An 18,620-nucleotide genomic window follows, 5' to 3' on the forward strand; every position below is an offset into this window, starting at 1 on the left:
TCTTGTAATGGCCCAGCCAGAGCCAAGATCTGAGTCCAATCTGTGCATTACCTGAAGAGAGCGCTGTGCACTGGAGATGCTATCGCAATCTGATAGATTTGGAGGTCCTGAAAAGAGTGGGCAAAGACCACCAATTCTAGATGTGCCATGCTGGTAGACTCCTGCCCAAAAAGTCTGAATACTGTCATAAATTAAAAGGCTATTTCAACTAAGTGTTATTTTAACCCCTTAACGACCACGAGCAGTAAAGTTATGCCCTAGTGGTCAGTGTTAATCCCCACCTATTGCTGCGGACTGCAGGCGGGGGATCCACGCACACGTCAGCTGATTTATACAGACGACATGTGTGCCTGCTAGGCACAAGTGGAATTGCTATCCGCCCATGCCTTTTAAGTCCTTAAATGGCGCTGTCAAGCGGTAGATCTGTACTCACTGCCTGATACCGGAAGTCGTGGATCCGGTGGTTGTCATGGTAGCACAGGGTCATGTGATGACTCATGTGCTCACATGACTCAGGTCCTGTAACAAACAGCTGAGTGCTGCTTGTTACAAGAGATGATCATTTCTCCCGGTCTGAGCGGTACTGCACCGATTGTGAGAAAAGAATGAGCTATCAGACTGCTGATCATTATAGTCCCCTAGGGGACCTAGTTTTAAAAAAAATAAATAAAAACCTAAAAGCTCAAATCACCCCCTTTCGCCCCATTGAAAATTAAAGGGTTAAAAAAATAAAAACTATACACACACATTTGGTATCATTGCGTTCAGAAATGCCCGATCTATGAAAATATAACATCAATTAATCTGATTGGTAAACAGCGTAGCGGCAAAAAAAAAAAAAATTCCAAACGCCAACATTTTTTTGGTTGCCACAAATTTTGCGCTAAATGCAATAACAGGCGATCAAAACGTAGCATCTGCACAAAAATGGTATCGTTAAAAACGTCAGCTCGAGACGCAAAAAATAAGCAGTCACTGAGTCATAGATCCCGAAAAGACTATATGGTAAAACCTCATGATTTCATTTAAAAAGTACAGCTCGTTCCACAAAAAACGAACCCTCACATGACCATATTGACTGAAAAATAAAGTCACGTCTCTTGGAAGAACAGCAGAAAAAAAAAAAAAAAAAAACCGGAAAGCGTAAAATCGGCCGGTCGTGTAGGGGTTAGAGGGAGAACATATTTATGCAAGCACTTGGAGGTTTTCTTGTAGTTTTCTTTTTTTCACTCCAAAAAATTTCAAATGAATTATACAGATTATGGGTAACGTTAAAGGTGGAAGTTGGACAATTCTTCTTGGAGTGATTTTTTTTTTGACAAAAACCCCGCATTTTAACAGAATTGTGTAGAGGTTTTATATCCACTGTATAGGGGTTTGGTTTTTTTAAGAATTGCCTGCATGTAAGTCAACAGGTCATCTTTTCTGCATTTGGACATGTTATTAGAAGGGGGTGGTCCGATACCTTAAATGTCCTTTTTAAATATATATTATTGAACCCGAATCACTTTTACTGTATTTTAAAATACCCTACAGTTCTCCCTATCCTCCTAATCCCTAAATGTATTACTTTTACGTCACTTCCCACTGGAAATTCCTCTCAAACAGGCTGACACAGGAGGCTGGGGCGGATTTCAATTTTCTGCAGTATTTATTTCATCTCCTCATACAGAATGTCATCGGGGAATGGCACTGCAGTTACTTTCTACTCTGAAGGTGTTCTGCTCTATGGGCTGATAGAATTTGTGGGAGAGGTGAGTGCAGCGCTGGCATTTTGTTTCTGTCCCCATCAGGTACAGTTTCTAACTGTGAAATATTACTTCGCTAGAGGGCAGAGATACAAGCGGTGACACCACTGATGCCCCATAGCTTCTATCACTGAACTTAAAAAAAATCACCATCAGGTTGTAGAAGAAATGTGAGTGACACCAACATTGCAACCTAACGACAATTAGTTTCAGGGTGATGATAGACGTTGTGGGGCAGAACTGGTGTGATTCTGCCCCTTGATAATGTCGTGTTTCACAGTTAGAAGCTATGGCTTCGACAGAAACAGAATGTCGGCGCTGCACTCACTTCTCCCACAGCTTCTATCAGAGTCACAAACCCAGGACACCTTCAGAAGGCGGCGACGAACGAAACTAACTGCAGCTCTACCTCTTTATGACGTCCTATCATGGAAAAATTGATAGATGCTGCAGGGAAGTGAGTGCAGTCCCAGCATCCTGTGCGGTCCCATTTTACAGTCCTCTCAAATTAAAAAGTTTACAAAAATTGAAAATATAATAATAAATCACACTTCGGGATTAACAGGATAGGGAGAGGCGTATGGCATTTTATAATAAAGCTAATTAAAAATGTGTAGATAGATATTTTTAAAAAAAAAAAAAAAAAATATTAGGTACTAGACCACCACTTTTAAAATATTTTTATGATATCCAGTTGGTACTTATACACTTTTTTCTTTTATTTTTCGCCCAATGCTGAGCAAATCATGTTGACCAAATGTGTGCATGGCTGGTACCCCTACCAATTATAAGTGGGATAGGAGAGCGTCCCTCATCACCACTGTAAACAGTCACTAAATATTGGGATACAAGCTTTATATAAAATAGCACAATATATTATTGTGCCATTTGGGCTAATAGTACAACAGGCCTGTCTGTAGATTATGCTGCCATTGAATAACATAGCAAATGCTCATGAAAATCTGATTCATAGGAAATCTGGCAGCAGGTTTTTGGTACTCCTTTTGGAAGCAGCATACTTTAGTGGCAAAGGTTCTCTGCTGCAGATTTAGCAGTTCTCTGAATGCCGAGTATTATATAACTGCACCCACGCTACTGATTGCATAGGCAGAAAGCGGTCACAGTGAACACAGAAAGCGGTCAGTCAGTGGTGGGGGCGGGATTATACAGAGCTCACGAATATGGAGGACTACATGGCAGCAGGTTTACTAGTCCTCATGCAAGCAGCCCAGTAAGTGAGACATCGCCTGAATCAGGATCTCTGCCCCTTCATACAGCTGCTCTCAAGTAAGGTAGATAAAAAAAAAAAAAAAGTGACAAATTCCCCTTAAGGATAACTGCATCATTATGTCCCTACTTAATCTTACCCAATGAATTTAGGGATTGATGGTTCTCCATGATCATCATGTCCATGTTATTAACGGGGTCACGACCAAATCGCTCCCACTCCTCCACTGTGAAATTTAGTGTGACATCTTCATCTCCTCTTGGAACCTGACGCCACAAAAAAGAAAGGGATATGGTCATCACTAACCAATTATGCAGAAACCTTACTAATAATGCTAGTTTGTGTGCAATAGACTAATCAAACAAGAATAATTTAAAAGGGAACCTGTCACCAGGTTTTTCCCCTTATAAGCTGCAGTGACCCTTATATACAGCATTCTAGAATGCTGTATATAAGTGCCCAGACCGCTCTGTGTAACGTAAAAAACACCTTTTTCTTTTATTATACTTGCCTGTGGGGCGGCCCGGTCCGATGGGTGTTGCTGCTCTCAGTCCAGCGCCACCTCCATCTTGTGTGATCGCTATCCTTCTTCCCAGCCACGTGTGGATGACTCGTCCTATGTTATCCACACAAAGGCCTCCACCACGCTCTTGCGCATGCACACTTTGATCTGCCCAGCTGAGGGTAGATCAAAGTATTGTAGTGCGTATGTGCAGGCGGTCTTTGACCTTTCCTCGCGTCTGCACACTACAGTACTTTGCTCTGCCCTCAGTAGGACACATCAAAGTGTGCCTGCGCAGAACCGCAATGCAGGCTTGTGTGGATGATGCATCATTCACACTGGGCTGAGAAGGAAGACGGTGATCGCACAATATGGAGGAGGTGCCGGACTGAGAGCAGCGACACCCATCAGCCCAGACCGCCCCCTAAGTGAATATAATGAAGGTGTTTTTTACGTTATACAGAGCGGTCTGGGCTCTTATATACAGTAATCTGGAATGCTGTATATAAGGGCTCACTGGTGGTGGCCGCAGCTTATAGGGGAAAACATGGTGACAGGTTGCCTTTAAATAGCTCAACACAACTAACATAAGTGTTTTTTTCCAAGTTTAACACAAAATGCCACTTTAACGCAGTCTGAATATTATTCAATCCCTTCATGACTAACAACTTTAGTTCTTAAGGGTGCTTTACACGTATCGTGCGATAGATAGTCAGGGTCACGGTTTTTGTGACGCACATCCGGCATCGCTTCCGACGTCGGGCTGTGTGACACATCCGAGCGACGCAGTATCGCTCACAAATCGCGAGTCGTGTACTCATCGCCCGGTTTCATAATCTCGTTTATTTAAAATGGCGCCGGTTGCTCATCGTTCCCGGGGTAGCACACGCCGCTCTGTGTGACACCCCGGGAACGATGAACAACAGCTTACCTCCGTCCCGCGGCACCCGCCGGCTATGCGGAAGAAAGGAGGTGGGCGGGATGTTTACATCCCGCTCATCTCTGCCCCTCCACCTCTATTGGCCGGCCGCCGTGTGACGTCGCTGTGACGCCGAACATCCCTCCCACTTCAGGAAGTGGATGTTCGCCGCCCTCAGCGACATCGCACGGGAGGCAAGTATGTGTGACGGGGGTTTCACGACTTTGTGCGCCACGGGCAATCAATTGCCCGTGACGCACAAACGACGGGGGCGGGTACGATCGATCGTGAAATCGCACGATCGGTCGTCTCGTGTAATGCAGGCTTTAGTACAGCACATCTGGCTGTTGTGACCTGCTACAAGTGTGATGTATAACCAGTTTCCTGGAGCACTCCTGAGAAATCTTAGCAGCATCATAGGCAATGGCCTCCAGTTCACTAATATTCTGAGGTTTTCAAGAGAATGGTCCAAAAAGTTAAAAGAAGAGATGATTGTCTTGCACAAATAAGGAAAAGGATTGAAAAAGATACAAAACCATAAAGCGTTCTCAGGGATACAGCTAGAAGCAATGTTACCAAGTTACCAAGCTGTCAGCAGGTTTTTTGGTACTCCAAACTGATATAATCTATGTTAGGTCTCTGTAATGCAGAATAAATCCATATTTTTGTTTTATCAATCCTTGATTCTGTTGTAGAAAAATCCCTATTCCAAGTTTTAGGCTAATGAGCCGTACGTGCAGGGGGCTTGGCCCAGCTTTGTGGCCTTTCTCGCTCTTTCCCCACTTGCTGCCAGTCTCCTGTCACTGAATGACAGGTCACCCTTCTCTTTGATCTCCCCCCTGCCAGAGATCTTCTGCAGGTGCAGTCATTCTCACAGTCAGCGCATGCGCAATAAGTTCCTGATGACCTTATGACAGCTAGACTGTCGATCTGCGTATGTGCCCCCAGGAATGACAGCGCTTGCAAGAGATCTCAGGTGGAAGAACAGGGCACAGATAGGCGTCAGCTGTCTATTCGCTGGTGGGGAAAGAGCAAAAAAGAGGCTGTAGATATAAGTGCAGGCTAATGGCCACTTTAAACACAGACATCGCTGGCGATGTCGCTGGTGAAAGCACCCGCCCCCGTCGGTTGGGCGCACAACGCTAGGACCCGTCACACGTACTTACCTGCCTAGCAACGTCGCTGTGGCCGGCGAACTGCCTCTTTTCTAAGGGGGAGGTTCGTGCGGCGTCACAGCGACGTCACACGGCAGGCAGCCAATAGAAGCGGAGGGGCGGAGAGCAGCCGAAAGAAAGACACGCCCACCTCGTTGCCGGAGGACGCAGGTACGGTGTTGTTAGTCGTTCCTGGGGTGCCACACGTAGCGATATGTGCTGCCTCAGGAACGACGAACAACATGCGTCCAGCACGAGCGACGATATGAAAATGAACGACGTGTCAACAATGAGCGATTAGGTGAGTAATTTTCATCGTTAGCGGTCGTTGCGTGTGAAATGTACGAACAACGTCGCTAACGAGGCCGAATGTGCGTCACGAATTCTGTGACCCCAACGACATCTCGTTAGCGATGTCGTTGCGTGTAAATGGGCCTTAAAAGAACACGCTGCCTATGGCCTCTTTCACACGTCCGTGCCTCCGGTACGTGTTTGGTCAATATCCTCACGTACCGGAGACACGTACATGACCCGCCCCAGGGCCGTGGGGTACTCGGTTCCGGGTGTTGGTTAATGGGATTAGGTCACGGGGGCCTGTGCCCGGTTCCGTGGCCCTGGTGGTCGCTGAAAGTCAATAAATAATAAAAATAAAATAAAAAAAAAAAAAATAAATAAAAATAAATAAATAAATAAAAGTATTTCGTGACGCCACCTACGGTTCCAGTATGGTTACTGGGGCTGCAGGTCAGACCTCTGGGGTGATGGTTAGGCATCCAGTTGTTTACGCTTCCCGTAGGTGAAGCGGGGTCCCCAGAGCAGTTTTAGTAGTACACAGATATGGCGGCCGTTTTTCCTCACAGCCTTTTTAACTGTCACTTTAGTGCAGCAGCCTATGGCTTCTCAGATGAAAGAAATAAAGTGCATCACACCAATTCATTAACTCTGACCAGATTTTTACTTGCAGGTGTTAAAAAGGGGTTCAGTTTCTGATGTTACAGTTTTTGGGTGATCTGGGAACAGTTCAGGATCTCTGCACCAGGTCAGTTGTGTGGCCTCCCTGCTGCGCTATGTTTCTCCTTGGTACTAGGCTGCCTGTAGCTATACCTTGTCCCTCTCTCACTGTCTTCACCTGTATGGCAGGCGGCGGGAGCTTCTCTAAGGGGCACTGCTGTACTCACTGCGATCCCTACGCTCTGTGTAGCGGCTTTGCCTTCAGGTGCTGCTGCGGCCAGGAGATCTGCAGTCTCCCTGGCCCCCGGTCTTTATTGCTGGGCAGATTAGATCCCTCACAATCTCGGAAGCCGGTGTCCGATAATCAGCACTGTTCCTTGGGGATGAACCGGTCTGGCTCCACCTCCCCGGTCACTCCTCTTTTGCCTCACTCTTGATCCCTCAGGCGGTCACACAGTTACTTGTGCGGGCTCAGCACTGCCCTCTCCATTTTGATGTCTTCCCTCACTCTCTGCTCGCACAGTCTCCTTTTCTCCAACTGTCAACTGTCTCCCTGACTCCGCCTCCAAACCTGGCTTTAAAGGGGACCTCACCTGAACTCGACTTATAGAGCTCCCCCTCCAGGCTTGGAGTGGAAATGTTGTATGTGGGATTGCCTGATGTGGAGATCCTTCCCTGCCCAGGTACAGGTATATTTGTGGCAACTGAACCCTGGGGTGCCACATACACACGTAGACCTTGGTTTTTTAATGTACTTGGATACACGTATGTATTTACGCACGGAACGTGTGTCCGTGCCGTACAAAGGTGTGTCCATGTATTCCTCACGGCAACATGTCAGTTTTCTCTCCGGCATCACGGGTGTCACACGGAACGCAAAAGGAGGTCACACGTAACGCAAACAGACCACACGTGATTTCTCCGGTGTGTGTTACACGGAACACATCCATGTGTCTGTGAGAAAAAAAAAAAAAAAAATATACAAAACATTACTCACCTTCTCCAGCCCTGCTGTCTCTGCCGCTGCTGTCACTTGCTTCTGACCGCAGCTCATTATGCTCATTGAATATTCACTTCACTGCGGCCGGAAGCAGCAGCAGTGGGGAGTCGGCAGGACCGGAGACCGAAGATCAGCACCACGGACAGGTACGCCAGGGACAGGTGAGTAGAAAGTTTCCGTTCTCCATGTGTTATCACGGATAACACACGAAGAACACATGCAGGCCATAAACACGGCTCACGGAGGGCAAAACGCACCTCTGACACGTCCGTGAAACACGTGCGTGGTTTTTCACGAACGTGTGAAAGAGGCCTACAATGAAGTCTGGCAGTGGTTTGGTGATGCGCTGTTACTGCTTCGCTTCCTCAAGCACAAAAAACCTGCTGCATGTAGAGGGACAGATGGCTTTAATTAAGAATCAGTAAATACATCATGCCTTCTGTGAAAAAGCTGAAGCTCCAATGTTTGGACCTGGAAACAGGACAGGAACTCCAAACATCAAAGTCCACCACAGCTTGGTTTGAGAAGTCCTGGAAGACTATGGAGTGGCTGTCTCAGATGCCTGATTAGAGCTTCTTACAAGATCTTTGGTAGGATTTGAAGAAAGCAATTGTGGCATTCAAACCCAAGAATATTAGTGACCTGTAGGTCCTTGCACATAGGGATTGGGCTACGATTCCTCATGAACGCTACCAGACGATGGTGTCTCATTATACATCACATTTACAGCAGGTCATAAACAGCCAAAGGGGCTATACTAAAGACGATTCTCATGAAAGGATTGAATAATTCTAAGGGGTACTTTGCACGCTGTGACATCGCTAGCCGATGGTAGCGATGCCGAGCGCGATAGTCCCCGCCCCCGTCGCACATGCGATATCTTGTGATAGCTGCCATAGCGAACATTATCGCTATGGCAGCTTCACATGCACTTACCTGCCCTGCGATGTCGCTCTGGCCGGCGACCCGCCTCCTTCCTAAGGGGGCGGGTCGTGCGGCGTCACACGGCAGGCGTCCAATAGAAGCAGAGGGGCGGAGATGAGCGGGACGTAAACATCCCGCCCACCTCCTTCCTTCCGCATAGCCGGTGGAGGCAGGTAAGGAGAAGTTACTCGCTCCTGCGGCTTCACACACAGCGATGTATGCTGCCACAGGAAAATAATCGTACCTGTCGCTGCAGCGAAATCATGAAAATGACCAACACTACACAGATCACCGATTTACGACGCTTTTGCAATCGTTTATCGGTGCATCTAGGCTTTACACGTTGTGACGTCGTTTCTGGCGCCGGATGTGCGTCACTTTCGATTTGACCCCGACGACAATCGCAGTAGCGATGTCGCAACGTGCAAAGTGCCCTAATACTTCAGTAGTCATTAAAGGGAACTTGTCAGGAGATTCATGCTGCCCAAACTGCAGACAGCATGATTCCACACAGGTATATTACGCTATGAATTCCTGTTTTTAGAGGAAACATACTTTTGAGAATCCCGGCTGGCTTTTCCCAGCGCTTCTCCAGGTGATTAACAGGTCTCTCACTATGTACACGAGAGAAAGAGACCTGTCAATCACCTGCAGCTTCGCAGGGAAGACCTGGCCAGGGTCTTGTTTAGACTATAGTCCCCAGCCACATCCTCAAAGTATATTCTCTCTGAACCATTATAGTATTTAAGAGAACAACATAACTGGCTACAATCGTGCAGCCACCCAGGCTAGGATTCAGGCCCCCATAGTAGGAAAAAAAATAAATTGTCAATTTAGTTATGTTGAGTTATTTAAAATTGTATGATTCATTGGTTTATTATTACTTGTTAACTTCAATTGTAAAGGCGACTGAATAATATCGACTGCAACTGTATATAATGTCCCAGGATTCCAGCAGGGCTCACCTCGCCAGTCAGCAGCTCAATGATCCTGTTGGTGAGTTCTAGGATCTTCTGCTCATTGTTCTTCTCGTAGATCAGTGAGTGAGGATGGACTGCTATAGAGCTTGGAGTCCTGCCGCTGAATTCATTAAAAACCGTGCTGTCTCCCATCTGGTCACATTCCTTCTTCACAACCATATAATCCTAAGAACAAAAAAATAAAAAGCGACAAACATATGGTTCCCACTAAAGACAAGAACCACAGGATGCCAAGTTTGTAAAATATACAATAAAAGAACATATCTATTGTACATATCACCTTTCATAGATGATTAAGGTTCTTTAGTGAAACCAGTCCACTCCCCGTTTTCTCTAGACCTGGTCTGACTTTATTTCAGAGGTTACTTATATACTCCGCATCTAATACTAATGTTCATGGTACAAAAGTCTTTCCACGTTTGGACCCTCACATGGATGTTCTGCTTGTGCATCATCTCAGTGCATCTGTAAGACCAGAATTGAATATGATGCACTTGGTCATTACATCACTGCTGTCTATGCATCATCTAATCCACTGGTGGACACAGACTGAAGAGGGAACAATATATGGGCACTTCGCAGCCCAAGAGCTTATCAAAATGCACAATTCCACCTGCTTTGGAGATAGAGATGGGCCTCCTGACCTCTTGGCCCCTGTGCACAAATGGTATGTCCGCCCCTGATCTAATCATCACGTCTACTCTTTCCACAGGTATGCTTCAACTACCCAACACCTGATCTCTGCCCCTACGTTATGCTGCTCTCAGATTAGGTGGCAAAAACCTGGTGACAGACTCACTTTAAGTGATCAAGATGGGTCCAGGCCCCTCCCCTCTGCATCACACCTGAATGCACTTCTTAGCATATATATTGGGTCCATCTAGTCTGCTTATACTTTAGTCTGCTTGTGTATCAGCTAAGTCAGGGGTCATAAGCAAGCATCCTACATGCGGTCCCCTCAGGCTGCTTGTTGCAGCCTGTAGACCCCTTGGCAATCGTGTCCGATTCAGGTGGGTGCCACAGTCACCTCTTTATTTCAGTTGAATGAACTGGCAGCACCACGCATAGAAGCACTATGCATAGCTATACCAAGTTCACCCACCCCACTAGAAAATCTCTGCTGCCTGACTAATCCACCTCTACCCCCCACTATTCTCTGGCCTTTCCACTCTGCTAATCCCTTCACTGGCTTCCCATTACCCAAAAACTCCAGTTCAAAACCCTGACCATGACATACAAAGTCATCCACAACCTTGTCTTCTCCATATATATGTGATCTAGACTCTATATCTACGTGCACGCAACCTCTGATCCTCACAAGATCTTCTTCTCTACTCCCATCTTATCTTCTCTTCCCACAATCGCATACAAGATTTCTCCCGTGCTTCCCCCATACTCTGGAACTCTCTACCACAACATATCAGACTCTCGCCTACCTTGGAAACCTTCAAAAGGAACCTGAAGACCTACCTCTTCCGACATACCTACAACCTACAATAACCCTCACCTACTGTATCCTCACCCATCCCCTGTAGACTGTGAGCTCTCGTGGGCAGGGTCCTGTCTCCTCCTGTACCAGTCTGTGCCTTGTATTGTTCATGATTATTGCACTTGTTTTTATTATGTATACCCCTTAACACATCTAAAGTGCCATGGAATAAATGGCGCTATAATAATAACTAACAGTGACTACCTAAAGAATGGCGTGGCCCATACATCCATAATGGTCACACCACATTTGAAAGTATCAAACCTCATACATGGCAATCGTTGTACCTTTATCTGCATACATTACATACCTTCGGACCTCTTTGCACTTTAAAAGGCATTATTATTAGCAGCCAAATCAAGGACTACTAGCATTTTCTCCACTGGCGTCTGATCTCCAGGACCTATGGGTCTCCTTTATGGTTTACATAGACACGGAGCTCAGTCTGTACTAGCTGTGCCTCATAGTGAAGCTTGTAGCGCCTTACTGCACTGAACAAGGGGTTCTCAAAGAGCAAATCACCACTGATCAAGCCGTTCAGTTAATGTCTAAGAGAATCTCTTTAAAGAGAATGTTTGATCAGGATTTCATCCTGAAAACTACTTATCTGTGCATGTAGCTTTGAAAGACAAGTCCAGCAACATCTGTCTATGGCCAGTCCATTATGGAGACATCAGCAATTGAATTTATATGCAAGAGGATGATAATTTATCTGTAGATCTGAAGCCTCTGTCGCTCCAGCTCTATTCCCTGCTTAGAGGCACCTCCCCCTGCTTAACTGACAGCTTCTATGCTGTGTAACTTCAGGCAAATGAACTGTCAGTAAAGCAGGAGTCAGGCAATGTCTCATAATCATCAGAATAATCACCTCTCCAGTCAATAGGTAGATGATCTCCAGGGTGAGGTTTAAGATCCTCTCAGGGATCTGACCTCTGTCCATCTTCTATGAATTGATGACACTTCCCACCTGTAGAAATATAAGAAATGAAAAAAGGTCATTACTTGTCATACCCATCACACCAGATACCTTATCCTGTTGCATTGACAGGGTTAGTCCAGTAGTTTCTATGGATGGCCTATCCATAGGCTAGGTGCTCTATATCATATCGGTGGGGGTGCGACACCTGACACCTCCACCAATCAGATGTTTTCAGTACTGGCCAGAAGTACTCAGTTAGGCTAGGTGCACATTTCCGTTGTTTTGCATCAGTCACATGCATTGCTTAACGCTTGTGACTGATGCGTTGTACAAACGGATGACAAAAATTGGAAGAGAAATCGGATTCCATTATAAAACAAGAGACAGAGAGAACGATCAGCTGATCGTTCACAATAGCCGGCTGCTGGCTTTTGAGAGCGAACAGATGATCTCCCGGCGGCCGGCTAATGAGAGCAATCAGCTGATCAATCTCATTAGCCGGCCGCCAGGTGATCAGCTGGTCGCTTTCATTAGCCGGCCGCCAAGTGATCAGCTGGTCGCTTTCATTAGCCGGCCGCCAAGTGATCAGCTGGTCGCTTTCATTAGCCGGCCGCCAGGTGATCAGCTGATCGCTCTCATTAGCCGGCCGCCAGGTGATCAGCTGATCGCTCACAGAAGGTGGCTGCCGGGCGATCATTTGATCGTGTGGCCTTCGAGAGAGAGCATGCGCAGAGAAATCAAAAGGATTCTGCTGCTCAAAAAACGCTACATGCTGCGTTCCTGCCGCCCGGCGGTCAGTCGTTCCACAACTGATCAGTCGGGCGAAGGATACAACGCAGCGTCATCAGTTACAATCCGCCGCTCATAGAAGTCTATGGGAAACAACGGAATCCGCCAAACGGATTCCATTGTTTACCAGAGCCGCGGATTGTGACTGATACAAATTGACGGAAATATGAACCTAGCCTTACAACACTGGACACCTCCATCAACTATATCGAATGAATTGGAGTGAATCTGCAGTACCTGGTTCCTGTCACTATACAGTGATATTCCCCAACTGAGCACATCTGAACGCCCCTGACACGGAGAACAGGAAATTGGAGAGGGTGTCGGGAAGTCTAAAAAAGTGACTTGTTCTGATGCTTGATAAAGTAACCCATGCCTCAACGTGTTTCCCCTTCAGTGCATCAAGTGGCTCATACCAATATGTCATTCCGATGCCATGATAGCAGGGATAGCCAACTGGATGTTCTGCCCTAGTTGTGAAGCACTGGGGTGCACTTTCTTTAGGCATGAGCACCTTTTTCTCCCTATATCTTGTAGGGCGAGTCAGGGGAGTTCAGGGACAGTTGTCGGTGAGTGGGGGCGCCATATTGTAACTCCGGGGTGCCGACCTCCGCTGTGAGGTAGTGCACAGGAGGGAGGATATATTGTAGGGTGTTGTCACCATCTTTCTTCCTCCCACTACCTGTGCACTACAGATTTTGCTGCTTTATTTTAGGTGTTATATGCAAACTGAATATTAATGTCATTTAATAAGTATATAATTTTAAGAAGCCATACACTTCATCTGTGCCCACATCTCTAGTGGTCGCTGCCGCACTTCTGTCCCCACCACCCACATATTTAATGGCCACATCTTGCATAGCTGCCACCACACTGCCTGCTTACATCACTGCCATCTCTTTCCCTGAAAGGAGACATCAGAGGGCAGTGATAGAAGCAATGTCAGTGACAACAGCACTGCCCCATAGCTTCTATTACTGCCCTAAAAAAGAAAAATCATCATCAGGTGTGGTGATAGAAGCTGTGTGACAACAGCACTGCCCCATAGCTTCTATTACTGCCCTAAAAAAGAAAAATCATCATCAGGTGTGGTGATAGAAGCTGTGTGACAACAGCACTGCCCCATAGCTTCTATTACTGCCCTAAAAAAAGAAAAATCATCATCAGGGGTGGTGATAGAAGCTGTGTGACAACAGCACTGCCCCATAGCTTCTATTACTGCCCTCAAAAAAGAAAAATCATCATCAGGGGTGGTGATAGAAGCTATGAGAGTGACACCAATGGCGCCACCTGCTGATCATACATTTGAGGGCAGTGATAGAAGCTGTGGGGCGGCGCTGCTGCCACTAACCTTGCATCTGTCACCGGCCGCCCCCTGATGACGTGCTTGTCATGTCAGGGAAAGAGAAGCAGTGATTGTGAGGGTGGCCTCTGAAGATATGGGCGATGGGCACAGATGAAGTGCAGCAACGGCCATTAAAGCTGCAGTCACTTCTCTATCACTCCCCTAAAACAGGACATCATGGGACGGTGGTGACAGAAGCTGTGACAGCGCCTCCCCTGGTGATGTCCTGTCCAAGTCGAGGTGAATGAAGGGAGAAGTGACCGCAGGGCCATCCTCTCGTGATGTCCCGATTGAGCCGTCACAGAAAATCAAACGTCACAGTACGTAAAAAAGAAGAGAGAGAGAATAATAGGGGATATCATAATAAAACCCCATAATAAAAGGGTTAGGACTTACAGATTGAGGTTTATAAAGGACACTATAAGTATCGAACAACTGCTTTAATAACCATCACCACAGGCAGGATTACAATGATCGATAAGACTATATCCACCACCCACAAAAGGGGACGCATAGAGCTCCCTCTCTTCTCCTTATTGCTGCTCTTATAACTCTAAATGGTGTACTGATATATGAACGGGCAGAAATTATATATATAAGGGCAGATAGGAGGGGTATACACAGGGAATGTAGATGTACAGGAGATATATAAGGGCAGATGAGGAGTATACACACACAGTGAATCTAGATGTACAAGAAATACTGTATATAAGGGCAGATATGAGGAAAACACACACTGTGAATGTAGATGTACAGGAGATATATAAGGGCAGATATGAGGGGTATACACACTGTGAATGTAGATGTACAGGAGATATATAAGGGCAGATATGAGGGGTATACATACACAGATGGTGTAGATGTACAGGAGATATATAAGGGCAGATATGAGGGGTATACATACACAGATGGTGTAGATGTACAGGAGATATAAGGGCAGATATGAGGAATATACACACACTGTGAATGTAGATGTACAGAATATATATATAAGGGTAGATATGAGGAATATACACACACTGTGAATGTAGATGTACAGGAGAGATATAAAGGGCAGATATGAAGGGCATACATGCACAGATTGTGTAGCTATACCAGATATATATATATATATATATATATAGGCAGATATGAGGGGTATACACACACACATACACAGATGGTGTAGATGTACACGATATATATGGGCAGATATGAGGAATATACACACACTGGGAACGTAGATGTATAGGAGATATATAAGGGCAGATATGAGGGGTATACATACACAGATGGTGTAGATGTACAAGCTATACATAAGGGCAGATATGAGGAATATACACACACTGGGAACGTAGATGTACAGGAGATGTATAAGGGCAGATATGAGGGGTATACATACACAGATGGTGTAGATGTACAGGAGATATATAAGGGCAGATATGAGGGGTATACATACACAGATGGTGTAGATGTACAGGAGATATATAAGGGCAGATATGAGGGGTATACATACACAGATGGTGTAGATGTACAGGAGATATATAAGGGCAGATATGAGGGGTATACATACACAGATGGTGTAGATGTACAGGAGATATATAAGGGCAGATATGAGGGGTATACATACACAGATGGTGTAGATGTACAGGAGATATATAAGGGCAGATATGAGGGGTATACATACACAGATGGTGTAGATGTACAGGAGATATATAAGGGCAGATATGAGGGGTATACATACACAGATGGTGTAGATGTACAGGAGATATATAAGGGCAGATATGAGGGGTATACATACACAGATGGTGTAGATGTACAGGAGATATATAAGGGCAGATATGAGGGGTATACATACACAGATGGTGTAGATGTACAGGAGATATATAAGGGCAGATATGAGGGGTATACATACACAGATGGTGTAGATGTACAGGAGATATATAAGGGCAGATATGAGGGGTATACATACACAGATGGTGTAGATGTACAGGAGATATATAAGGGCAGATATGAGGGGTATACATACACAGATGGTGTAGATGTACAGGAGATATATAAGGGCAGATATGAGGGGTATACATACACAGATGGTGTAGATGTACAGGAGATATATAAGGGCAGATATGAGGGGTATACATACACAGATGGTGTAGATGTACAGGAGATATATAAGGGCAGATATGAGGGGTATACATACACAGATGGTGTAGATGTACAGGAGATATATAAGGGCAGATATGAGGGGTATACATACACAGATGGTGTAGATGTACAGGAGATATATAAGGGCAGATATGAGGGGTATACATACACAGATGGTGTAGATGTACAGGAGATATATAAGGGCAGATATGAGGGGTATACATACACAGATGGTGTAGATGTACAGGAGATATATAAGGGCAGATATGAGGGGTATACATACACAGATGGTGTAGATGTACAGGAGATATATAAGGGCAGATATGAGGGGTATACATACACAGATGGTGTAGATGTACAGGAGATATATAAGGGCAGATATGAGGGGTATACATACACAGATGGTGTAGATGTACAGGAGATATATAAGGGCAGATATGAGGGGTATACATACACAGATGGTGTAGATGTACAGGAGATATATAAGGGCAGATATGAGGGGTATACATACACAGATGGTGTAGATGTACAGGAGATATATAAGGGCAGATATGAGGGGTATACATACACAGATGGTGTAGATGTACAGGAGATATATAAGGGCAGATATGAGGGGTATACATACACAGATGGTGTAGATGTACAGGAGATATATAAGGGCAGATATGAGGGGTATACATACACAGATGGTGTAGATGTACAGGAGATATATAAGGGCAGATATGAGGGGTATACATACACAGATGGTGTAGATGTACAGGAGATATATAAGGGCAGATATGAGGGGTATACACACACAGATGGTGTAGATGTACAGGAGATATATAAGGGCAGATATGAGGAATATACACACACTGTGAATGTAGATGTACAGGAGAGATATAAAGGGCAGATATGAAGGGCATACATGCACAGATTGTGTAGCTATACCAGATATATATATATATATATATATATATATATATAGGCAGATATGAGGGGTATACACACACACATACACAGATGGTGTAGATGTACACGATATATATGGGCAGATATGAGGAATATACACACACTGGGAACGTAGATGTATAGGAGATATATAAGGGCAGATATGAGGGGTATACATACACAGATGGTGTAGATGTATAGGAGATATATAAGGGCAGATATGAGGGGTATACATACACAGATGGTGTAGATGTATAGGAGATATATAAGGGCAGATATGAGGGGTATACATACACAGATGGTGTAGATGTATAGGAGATATATAAGGGCAGATATGAGGGGTATACATACACAGATGGTGTAGATGTACAGGAGATATATAAGGGCAGATATGAGGGGTATACATACACAGATGGTGTAGATGTATAGGAGATATATAAGGGCAGATATGAGGGGTATACATACACAGATGGTGTAGATGTATAGGAGATATATAAGGGCAGATATGAGGGGTATACATACACAGATGGTGTAGATGTATAGGAGATATATAAGGGCAGATATGAGGGGTATACACACACTGGGAACGTAGATGTATAGGAGATATATAAGGGCAGATATGAGGGGTATACATACACAGATGGTGTAGATGTATAGGAGATATATAAGGGCAGATATGAGGGGTATACATACACAGATGGTGTAGATGTATAGGAGATATATAAGGGCAGATATGAGGGGTATACATACACAGATGGTGTAGATGTATAGGAGATATATAAGGGCAGATATGAGGGGTATACATACACAGATGGTGTAGATGTATAGGAGATATATAAGGGCAGATATGAGGGGTATACACACACTGGGAACGTAGATGTATAGGAGATATATAAGGGCAGATATGAGGGGTATACATACACAGATGGTGTAGATGTATAGGAGATATATAAGGGCAGATATGAGGGGTATACACACACTGGGAACGTAGATGTATAGGAGATATATAAGGGCAGATATGAGGGGTATACATATACAGATGGTGTAGATGTATAGGAGATATATAAGGGCAGATATGAGGGGTATACACACACTGGGAACGTAGATGTATAGGAGATATATAAGGGCAGATATGAGGGGTATACATACACAGATGGTGTAGATGTATAGGAGATATATAAGGGCAGATATGAGGGGTATACATACACAGATGGTGTAGATGTACAAGCTATACATAAGGGCAGATATGAGGAATATACACACACTGTGAATGTAGATGTATAGGAGATATATAAGGGCAGATATGAGGGGTATACATACACAGATGGTGTAGATGTATAGGAGATATATAAGGGCAGATATGAGGGGTATACACACACTGGGAACGTAGATGTATAGGAGATATATAAGGGCAGATATGAGGGGTATACATACACAGATGGTGTAGATGTATAGGAGATATATAAGGGCAGATATGAGGGGTATACACACACTGGGAACGTAGATGTATAGGAGATATATAAGGGCAGATATGAGGGGTATACATATACAGATGGTGTAGATGTATAGGAGATATATAAGGGCAGATATGAGGGGTATACACACACTGGGAACGTAG

The 18,620-nt window shown here is 44.9% G+C and overlaps 1 protein-coding gene across 1 annotated transcript in view; it reads right to left on the reverse strand.

Annotated features, from left to right (window-relative positions):
* LOC142311224 (gastrula zinc finger protein XlCGF66.1-like) overlaps window positions 1-18,620 on the reverse strand; it is a 31,787-nt gene that overhangs the window by 12,754 nt on the left and 413 nt on the right. The window contains exons 2-4 of the mRNA XM_075349441.1: window positions 11,764-11,862; window positions 9,392-9,571; window positions 3,116-3,242 (exon numbers count right to left, since the gene is read on the reverse strand). Of these exons, the coding sequence (XP_075205556.1) occupies window positions 3,116-3,242; window positions 9,392-9,571; window positions 11,764-11,835 (379 nt within the window). The 5' untranslated portion in view covers window positions 11,836-11,862. The remainder of the gene's footprint in view (window positions 1-3,115; window positions 3,243-9,391; window positions 9,572-11,763; window positions 11,863-18,620) is intronic.

Source organism: Anomaloglossus baeobatrachus, chromosome 5, assembly GCF_048569485.1.
Source record: "Anomaloglossus baeobatrachus isolate aAnoBae1 chromosome 5, aAnoBae1.hap1, whole genome shotgun sequence".
Taxonomy (NCBI): Eukaryota; Metazoa; Chordata; class Amphibia; order Anura; family Aromobatidae; genus Anomaloglossus; species Anomaloglossus baeobatrachus.